The sequence below is a fragment of the Castanea sativa genome, chromosome 5 (genome assembly GCF_040712315.1).
Source record: "Castanea sativa cultivar Marrone di Chiusa Pesio chromosome 5, ASM4071231v1".
NCBI classification, from domain to species: domain Eukaryota; kingdom Viridiplantae; phylum Streptophyta; class Magnoliopsida; order Fagales; family Fagaceae; genus Castanea; species Castanea sativa.
The window spans coordinates 74,247,788-74,258,946 of record NC_134017.1 but is presented as its reverse complement, the minus strand read 5'-3'; the positions used below and the strand labels follow the sequence as shown (position 1 = coordinate 74,258,946).

Below are 11,159 nucleotides of genomic sequence, written 5' to 3'. Positions count from 1 at the left end.
TCCATTAAAAACAAACTGGTAATTGTTACTCGTTGTGTTGTTACATATAAATAGATATTAGAGGCCACAAGAGAATTTGATGAGAATAAACTAATTGGGAGGAGTAGTTACATATGTTTCTGATAGAATTCTTTCACATGGTACATCCATCAATCAAGGTTTTATACTTGCAATTTGGGAATTCAATAGAGTTTGAACAAATATGTACAAGTTTTAATAAGACGATTGGTAAATAGTAAAAGGAATTTGAAAAAGGATTATAAAGGTGCACAAAATATGAGGTTAAAAATTGTAAATGATATTCAACAGATGGACTAAATTGTAACGGAGTCCAATCATAGCGGATACTTATAATGTACAATAAATTCCAATAATGAGGTTAACAATTTCATGAAAATAAAATTTTTCTCATAAAATGAGAACAAAATATGCAGGTATATCATAGAGAAAATAAAAATATTGGGGTTTAAGTGATATCCCAATGGTAATGACATCTTTTTTCGTATATTGTGTCTGTGGTTTGAATCTTACTTTACCCTTCCCCACTATTTACCTATCTTTTTTTTAAATAAAATAATAAAAAAAGTCCAATTAGAATTCAAATTTTTTAAATTTAATTTAATTATTTCAAATATTCAACATATATTATGTAGCAGATTTTATTAGGGTTTTTTTTTTTTCAATCAAGAACCTCCCCTGATATGTACATCTTTATTTATAAATATGTATAATTCAATTAATATTTTTATATTATGATTTGGCCACCCGAATAAAAATTCATGGATCCGCCTAAGGCTATCAAAACTTATTATAAATGTGTGTATACTTTCCAGCCATTGGTGTAAACTTGTAATAGTAGTTGGCTTTCTGTAATATTTGTTGCACGTCCGCATGATTTAAAAAGTGGGATCCATAAATACCCTTCTTCCAATAGCATTTTGAAATAATATTTTCTCAAAAGATTGTCTTACTAAAGTCCATCTTTGTTAGATAATATAAACGTACTCAAATTGGATGATAGATCTGTATTGAACCAAATTTGATATAGACTAGATTCAAACGGCTATGACAGACTTTTGAATTAGGCCTTGTTTTAAATTTAAACCTAGTGGACGTGGTCCGGCCTTAAAACCTGTGGGCTAGGCTTGGATTGGATGCATGCTATGAATACAGACAGGACGAAACTGCAAATTTGTGGTATGGAAAAACACATGAGAAGCAATCGTTTTTATATTTTATTTTTTAATTTTATTTTATGCATGAATAGACATAGTTTACTTGCATCAAGGTATCACAAAGAATATGATTCGTTTTTTTGGATGGAATAATCTAACCCCATTATTTAAGCCTGGCTAATACTTGAGAAGTTATCGACTAACCCCCATAGAATCTTGCCTATATTTTGAAGTTGTTGGGGGAGATTAGAGCTTGGTGAGACTCCAATTGAGATCTTAATACAACATATATGAAACTTAATCATGAAGATTGGGCATATGAGTTTGAGTTCAATTATGTTATATTAATTCATCGACTCTTTAACTTTTCCTCTATGTGGGACTTCCAATCATATGTATATACCTAACAATCTCTTCTTCACACGTGATTCATTATATCTATATGGACCATGAACAAATCCTACTAACTCCTCTTACCTTTGAACTTTTTTAATTTTTCCACCACGGGTCATCAATGGGCTTCTCGCACACTATCCAAGAACTAAGTGTCAACCTTGAATGCTCATCCGTGGGTACCCCCATACGTCTATTTCTGTGTGAACCTTATGCTACATCATTCTTCTTTGATCTAGCACCATTGGAAAAGTTATGTTGTTATACCATTTTTCAAGATTCTCCATGTGCACATTATAGGCTTGTCTTGTATGCTTGTGTGGGCTTTAACATGCATGCCATCCTTGCTCTAACTATAAAAGGCACATTGATAACCTTGTTACCTTGTTCCTGCAATACCTTGTTACGTATTATCATTAACTCTGATACAGGTTGTTGGGAGACTCCAATTGAAACCTTAATATGGCATATCGGACACAACTTTAACTTAATCCAAATAGAGAATGAATTTGATTATCTATTAATAACCTTGATCTACAAGAAATCTTGTTGTGTTGGGCAAGCAAATTAGAGGAAGATTCCTAATTGTACAACTAACTAGAAGTCTCATTCAACTTATATAAACAGGGCTCAACACCTAACTTAGGCATAGAAGCCCGAGGCTAGCAGTCTAGCACTACACCGGGAACTCTATCTTGTTTTCTAGGTGTTTGTGGTTCAGATTAATCGTGCGATAACTATGCATCAACAACTGTCAAGGACTCAAGATGTGAGTATCAGAGCTACTATAGATGATATTTTGTACCACTGTAACACTTTTACAAAATGTTTCATTTTCTTTTGTATATAGAGCAAATAATGCTCCTGCTTAATGGGCATCATTTTGTAACTGGACAGAGCCAGTTCCCATCTCCTGTTTTCCTCTCCTGATTCATCAGGCTCTAGACCGAGATGGACCTAGGCCCTCTTCTTTTTGTTGTTCCCATTTGTGGGTTGATCACTAAAGTATTTATTCAGCAAAGAAAAAAAAAAAAAACATCATTGACTCCTGGATTTTTGAGGTAGTCGCCTAATTCAGACCCAAACATTTTTGTCTATTAAATTTTAGATTATTAAAACTGTTCCTCCATTTGGTTGTAAGGCAATAAACATGTGCTTGAAGTGAGTTTGGCTTCTTAACTGTTGGATATATGATTATTATCTCATATAATATGTTTCAAGTACGTTTGGCTTCTCACATGTCTTTCACATAGAATGATAGAAGTTGGAATTTAGTTCCTTGATTCCGTGCTTGCGTTGATCGGTGAAAATTGGATTTTATTATAAACAATTTTTTTATGGGAATACTAATGAACTTTTTTAAACTTGAGAAATAAGAGTTACATTATTGAAAAGAACTTGTTCTAGAAAATAAGGATTTTTTTTATCCATACAAAAAAATTATAAATGCGAGCATGTTTTGCTAACATATGTGCAAACCAGCCAGTCTTTAGGGAGCCTTAGACTTAAAGGAATGCTTAGTATAGCTTTGACTTCAAATGAAAGATCAATAGAACCATTCTTTGAAGTTCATTATAATGAATCTCAATTAATTTGTCTTTTTTTATTTTATAAAATTGATTGTTATAATAAGTGAGGAAGAGAGATTTGAACCTTAATCCTCCACATAAAGAAGATCGTATTATGCCATTAAACTAGAATACTCTTGACTTGATTAATTAGGAGGGCATGGGAACATGCATTCTATTTAATTAAAAAAAAGTGAAAATTATTATGTATAAGGTTATAACCAACACTTTTGCTTGGTATTAGCCACCTTATATGGCTCAAAGTCTAATTAAAATTTTTGAATTTAATTAAGCATTCTTGCAATTTTTGAGCGCAACATAAATTATATTTTATTTATTTATTTATTTATTTGTTTTCAAATGATATATTCTTAATGAGGAAAATAAGAAGGTGCTTGAAATATACTAAAGTATTTTCCCCCAATTCTTTCTTCTCATCTCTTAATGTCACATAAGAGGTGTTGAAGTAAATCTTTTGAACTTTGGTTTTGAATTGTAATTCTGCTGAGTTTTATTAATTTTTCAAATACGTTTTCGATGTTTTGGATTGTAGAAAGAAAAAAAAAATGTTTTGACAAAGTTAGTAAAAACTAAAAGAATGTTTTCCAATTTCTAACATAGTTTTCCATATTGCACAAATTCAGTGGCGGAGCCACACACAAGGGTGGGGGGGGGGCCAAGGCCCCCCCAAAATTTAAAAAAAAATAATTTATAGTATGTATATAATTTACATTTTAAAAAATATAACATGTAAAAATTGAAGTTGGTCCCCCCAATTTTGAGTCGTTTCAATTGTACTCTTAAAAGAAAGAGAAATTATATTAAAATCATATAATTTAAGAGGTTTAACAAATTAAATTATGTAGAAAATGATAAATTTTTGTACCTATCTAATAGAAGAAATACATGACTTTTATATACTCATTAAAATTTAGAAGATAATAAATTCTCTTAGTAAATTAATTTATATATATGTGTGTGTATAGAGGTTTGTTTTAACTATGTCTTAACTAATAAATTAACATCACAACTTGGCCCCCCCAAACCAAAATTTCTGGCTCCGCCCCTGCACAAATTGTTATAAATAATTGTTATTAAGAAATGCATATTTTCCTCAACTTACCTTTTACATTCTTGAGAAAGATTGTATTGTATTGTATGTATGTATGTATGCATGTATGTTTGTATAAAACTCTCATGTGTATTGCACATGTTAGCGACTAATTTATTATTAATAACAGTATGTATAAACATAAACAAAATAGCAATAAAATTGAACATAAATATTAAAACTAATAATGATGATAACCATGACAATTGTTGAGGTACAATTTTTTTCCTCATGCCATGTGCCTCAATCCTATTTAATTACATTTATTTATTCACCAAAAAAATTACCAAAAAATCACCCATAGATTATTTTAGGTCTCCATGAATATTTCTAATTCCATTGGCCCATCTAAATTGGGCCACAATATAAACCATTACAAAAAAGCTCTAAAAACTCATATCTTATCCAGTTTCATTATTATTATTTAGCTAAACCAGAAACCGACCTTATGTGCCCAATGCACACATCCCATTATTTTTAAAGCTCAAGATTACTTATCTTTGGCAATATTTCAAAAGTCCATGATTCAACTCCATGACAAAGCTATTTTATCAATGGAAAACAAATCCATTATCAAAGCTCATAATTTAAATCCATGACAACTTATTGATCAAAAGCCCAATTCACATTGATAATATCAAAAGCCCAATTCTCATTGACAATATTAAAAGCCTAATTCACATTAGTAATATCAAAAGCCTAATTTTTAAGGGAAATATTAAAAACCCAATTCTCATTGACAATATATCAAAAACCAAATTCTCGTTAGCAATATCAAAGCCTAATTCTCATTGGCAATATCAAAAGTCCAATTTACGTTGGCACTGTTAAAAGCCCAAGCTGGCTACTTGACACTATTTAATAAAAAGCCCAAGGTTATCAATACTTGGTAAAATATTATTATCATAAGTATATCACTTAAATTCCAATGATGTACAATGCTTTAAGTTCTTAAATCTATTATTATAAAATTACAAACTCATGGAATCTATGACAATTATCTATTCTCAAAACCCATGTCAATCATCTTATAAAAGCCCATGGAAAGTTATGATTATTTATCTTAAACCCATAATATTTATTTATTTCATACCATATTATAAACTCATGGAGTTTATATAAGAACTCGTGGTCACTATTTATCTTATATTGCAACCTTCATAATATTTATTTCCAAAACTTATGGTAATTATTCATCCTACAAGCCAATTATGATTATCTATCAAAAACCAATGAGAATTTGGAGAATATTATCCATTAAGTATTTTAAAGTAATCAAACTCATATAAAATATTAAACTAGGAATGACAATGGGTCGGGTTCGAGTCGGGTTTCTTTATGCCAGAACCCGACTTGCGGGCCTAAACCCGTTACCCAACCCGCCTCGTTTAATAAACGGATTTTTTTAACCCTAAACTCACCCTGCCGAGCCCCGCAGGCTCCACGGGCCTCGTCCAGTCATGCCCAGCCCCAAATCACAACACAAACACAAACACAGATATCAAAAACACAAGTTTCAGATCTATGAATCTTTCTTTCAAAATCACAAACACAAACACAAATCCTAACACAGGTTTCATAAACACAAAAATTTCAGATTTTTCCTTTCAAAATCACAAACACAAATACAGATCCTAACACAAACATAAACACAAAATTCACAAACACAAAATTTTCAGATTTTCCATTCCAAAATCACAAACACAAATCAAAACACAAACACATTTCACAAACACAAAAATTTCAGATTTTCCCTTTCAAAATCATAAACACAAACACAGACACAGAAACCCTTACACAAACACAAAAATTTCAGATTTATGATTTTCCTTTTCAAAATCAAAATCAAAAACACAAACACAAACACAAAATCATAAATCACAAACACAAACAAAGAAAATAACAATGAAAGACGAAACGAACTAAAAAAGAAAAAAGAAAAATCAATGGTGTGAGGTTGAACGAACAGAGCTGACGCCATGAGGTTGAATGAGGCCATGGGGCCGTGAGGTTGAGCGAGGCTGTGAGAGCTTAAGAGAGAGAGAGAGAGAGAGAGAGGTGGGGCGGCTGAGTGAAGAGGAAAAATGAAATGAATTAGGTTAGGGTTAGTTTAGAAGTATATATATATAAAAGGGTATTTAAGTAATTCTTGTATATAACCGAGTCGGGTTCGGGCCCAGTTTTTATAAAACCCGGGCTCGACCCATATCCATTTCAGGTTTTTTTTTTTTTTATAAAAAAAGAACCCCATATTCGACCCTATTTTTTGTCGGGCCGGATAAAATCTGACCCATTATGGTCAGATCGGGCCGGGTACCTGCGGATCAGGCTTAAATTGCCATCCCTATATTAAACTATATAGACTATTATTTAAAGCCCATGGGAATTAATATCCAGAACCTATTATGAGTATTGAAGCCCTGAAACATATTCAATTTTAATAACAACCAATGCCCATGTGGGGTAAAAAAAACCATGGCAACACATAGCAACGTTGTCTATTTTATAGGACTTAAGGAGCGGAGCGCAAGCCCAAGTGAAGAGAATCACTAAAACATGGCCTAATGGAAGTACCCAGCAGAAGTACTCCAGCAACTGAGACAACTGGGGCTAGCTACCTCTTAATTTCAGCAATTGAAACCTATTGATTATGACAAGACTCAAGGGCTAGGGGCTGACATATAAGAGCTGAGATCATCTCATTTTCTACTTCGTCTCCAAGTTTTGGTCAAAGGAGAATGGAAGCCATAACCAAAACTTCCAAATTCTTGAAATCCTTAACCAAGTAGTTTATTTTCTCACTAAAAATGTATGTAATTGTTTTTTTTTAAAGGAAAAAAATGTATGTAATTGATTCATGAACAAAACCCATGAATCCTAAAAAGGGAAAATTTGGGAAAAGTGGTTTGGAAGGCATAAGGAGGTGTCCAGCAAAAGCTCCCAACAGAGGCATCAATGGTTGTCACCTGGCTTGATTTGTCAACCAACCCTTTTGAGCTCTAATCCTAGTTGTAGCAAGCAAGATCTCTAGTCCTAATACATGTCCTAATCCGATTAAATGAAATTAATCTCCAAATTCCAGCATTTAATGCCTAGATTAGGAGCATCTTAGCCTCCAGCTACATTACCCAAACAAGCATGCAACAATTTTTTTCGGTTTCCTTTCTTCTAAATTCTAATCTCACTTTTGTTTTTTTAGGTTTTTTTTTTTTCAAATCTCTTCTTCTTTATTTTTCAATTATTAAAAAAATGTAATTTTTAATGTACTCCCTTTTTTTTCTTTTTCTGTTTAATGATTAATTTATTTATTTATGTTGGTGTTTGAATTATTTTCTCTTCACATCTATTTGTACTACTTTTTTTTTTTTTTTCATTTTAATGAATGTATTTTCTATGTCCAGAATAAAAATCACTTTGTGTGTGGTTTAATTGAATAGAAGAGAAAAACATCTCAAAATGAGATGAATGGAAAATTATGACACTAAACCTAAAAAAATCCTTATCTTCGCGCGTGTAATGAGACTAGCTACTATTGCCAATTAAGGCTATCTAAATAGATGGTAGGAATTATCAACAAGTTGGAATTAATATGCACTTATCTACTTCAAGGTGGTTGCTTGATAATATTAATTGAGCAAGAACTAACTCATCCCACCAACTTTAATCCCATGTTTTATACCATATTGGCTTCAAAATTAAAAGCCCACTACTTTTTTGAGGTTACCTATTTCTTGAACACATAATGGTATTCTTGAATCAAGAAGCTTTTTTCATGGGGCTGAAGGCAAAAAGTTGATGACTGATGCCAGGTACAGGTAAAGATTAATTTTGATGTTGCGATTGGCAAGGACCAAGTCTGCATAGTTACTCTTTTCTAACATTCTAATTGTAAAATTATAAGGGTAAATTGCAAAATGCACATCTGAAGTTTGGGGTTGCTTGGATTTTACATCTTGATGTTTGAAAAAAATGAATTTTACACCTTGAAGTTTGGTTCCGTTAGCAAAACCTCACTCTCAGTTAGTTTAAGCTGTTAAGCGACAAGTGGCTGCTAACGTGTTTTTTTTTTCTTTGCCAAATCAGCACTACAAAACAACACTGTGTCATCATTCCATCAAAGACTAACCATAATCATTAAAGAGATCAACATGGATATCAAAGGAATCAAAAGAAAAAAAAAATCATCAAGAACACGTATGGCAGAAAATTTCAGGGGCCAAAAAAATTTGGAAATTTCAAGAGATCAATAAGATTCAGTGACTAAGCCTATCAATTTGATCTTCCATTTATAATTTTATACAAATTGTATCACCATCAAATTCATAAAAATACATAATTACACAAGTCAGGTGAAAAAAAAAATTAAAAAACTGAGAATAAAGAAGAGAAATAGAGATAATAAAAAAAAAGTTGTATTTGGGTAGCAAAAAGTAAAATCTGGGATATCTTGGGAAAAAAAATCACTTACAGGTTTTGAAGTAGAAGAAGACGAAGATTCATATAACCTATAGAACGGTTGAAAGTTCGCTTCGTCAACTAGAGAAAGAGGAGAGTCAAAGCAAAGATGAAGGTGGGCATGTGAATGTGGTTTGGGTAAGAAGCAGAAATTGAGCGTGGCGGTGACAAGAAAGGGGGAGGAGGACTGGAGAAATGAGAGGTTTTTTTCTTTCATTAATTTTTATCGGAGACGAGATTGTTTTTGAAATAATGAGATGCGGCTTGTTAGGAATTTTTTCACCTTCACGCGGATTGATGAGCTAGCACTTCACAAGAGCCATTGGATAGCTTCAACGGCTGAGATTTGTGCTATTGCACACTATGCAATACCCTAGGTATTGCATGGGGTCTCAATCCAATGGATGAAATTTTATTAGACACGAATTTTAAAGAGTGTCTTTGTGTCTTTGCTTCCATTGAGTTGTATAATCATGGGATGCCCTATTGAGTGAGGCTAGATCAGTAATGATGTAGTTTTGAATTTATTTGAAGATCAAATTAAAAGGAAATGATTTTTTTTTCTTTATGCCACAAGGATCTACCAAGGAAGTTATTTTGGAATGAGTTTTTGATTTCTAGTAATGGGTCATGTTGCAGATGGTTTTGTGTTTTAAGTTTGGGCGAAGGCGTTTTGGGAGGTTGATTTGGCAAAAACAATACACATCAGCACTCCACCTTGTCACTTAACAGCTAAAACAAACTGAGGGTGAGGTTTTGCTAATGGAACTAAACTTTATGGTGTAAAATCCATTTTTTCAAACATTAGGGTGTAAAATTTAAGCAACTCCAAACTTCAGGGGTGTACTTTGCAATTTACCCAAATTATAATTTGGTTTTTGCCTAGTATTAGGGTTCGTTTGGTTGGGATGATAGAAAATAGGAAGTGAATGAAAAAGTGAGAGGATAGAAAAGATTTTATTTTTCTATCATTTGTGTTTGGTTGGAAGGGTAGAAAAGTTGAGGGATTAAAAACTTTTTTGTTTGGTTAAGAAGAAAAGTGAGAGAATAGAAAATATAATTTATATAAATTAACTCATATATCCTTATTAAAAAAATTGTCTAGTTAGAAAAACAAATAATAAAAAAAAATCACACCAAGTTTATTAAAACAAAGATCATGCAAAAAAAAAAAAACTCAAGCAACCAAAAAAACCAATTATGCCAAGTTAAAAAAACCAAAAAGAAAACCCCAAAAAAAATCATGCCCAGTTAAAGAAAAAAAAAAAAAAGGCAGCAGTGTAGTTAGAAACAAAGGCCACGTCCAGTTCGATTTTTTTTTTTTTTTTTAAATTTTATTTTTAGAATAGGAATCAAAGGCAGTACACACATAGTGGGCTATAATATGGAGCTATAATAGGAATGGGTATTTTTCTGTGAAGTCAGCTTATATGGTGGCAAGGAGGATACAAGGGGTGGATAAGGCAGAATCATCAAATAATAGTGCAAGAAAGAAGATCTGGCAAGTGTTGTGGAATCTGAAAATTCCCAATAAAATTAAAGTATTCAGTTGGAGGGCTTGTACTGATATTTTACCCACAAGAGTTAATCTGGTCCGGAGGAGAGTAATATCGGAAGCCAAATGTCCATTGTGCTTAAGAGAGGCGGAGAGTACAATCCATGCAATTTGGGGGTGTGCAGCGGTGCAAGATATTTGGGCAGGGAGTTGTCGAAAATTGCAGAAGAGGTGTGTAGCTTCCACTGACGTGCTGCAACTTATGGAATATTTAATTGATAAGTTAATGACTGAGGAAGTCGAGCTGGTCTGCATTCAAGCCTGGCTTATATGGAATCAGAGAAACCGAGTGGTTTTTGGTGGAAATCGATGGACCCGAGGCACTTGAATAAGAGAGCGAGAGGAGTACACGACGAGTATAAATCGAACAAATGCAGTGACCTTGTGATGCAGCCGACAGAATTACAGTATGATCTGGAAGCCCCCACCATCTTCTGTATATAAATTAAACTTCGATGCGGTTTTCTCCGACACTGACGAGCGGTGTAGGAGCAATTATTCGAGACGAGCATGGTCAGGTTATGGCGGCAATGACAACAAGTGGGCCACCTGTGCGATCTAGTATGGAAGCAGAATTATTGGCATGTCGAAGATCATTGGAGTTTGCTGTAGATGCTGGATTCAACAAGCTGATTATAGAGGGGGACAATGTAAATGTTATGCAAGCCATTTCATCGACAAAGATAGATTGTTCCTTGCTAGGCTATGTGGTGGAGGATATTCGCCATTTGGTTTATTGTTTGGAGTGGGTTAGCATTAGTACTACTAGGAGGGATGGGAATAAAGTTGCACATGTTCTTGCTCAGCATGCTAGGAATTCTATAGATAATGATGTATATTGGATGGAGGATTCTCCTCCTCCGGCTGTGGAGGCCTTGGCTTACGATATTTTGCTTTTATGA

The 11,159-nt window shown here is 33.1% G+C and overlaps 1 protein-coding gene across 1 annotated transcript; it reads left to right on the top strand.

Moving 5' to 3' along the window:
* The first annotated feature begins 10,712 nt into the window (after positions 1-10,712).
* LOC142635789 (uncharacterized) lies at positions 10,713-11,159 on the top strand. Its single transcript, XM_075809872.1, has one exon. It carries the CDS (start codon positions 10,713-10,715, stop codon positions 11,157-11,159), a length of 447 nt encoding a protein of 148 aa, XP_075665987.1.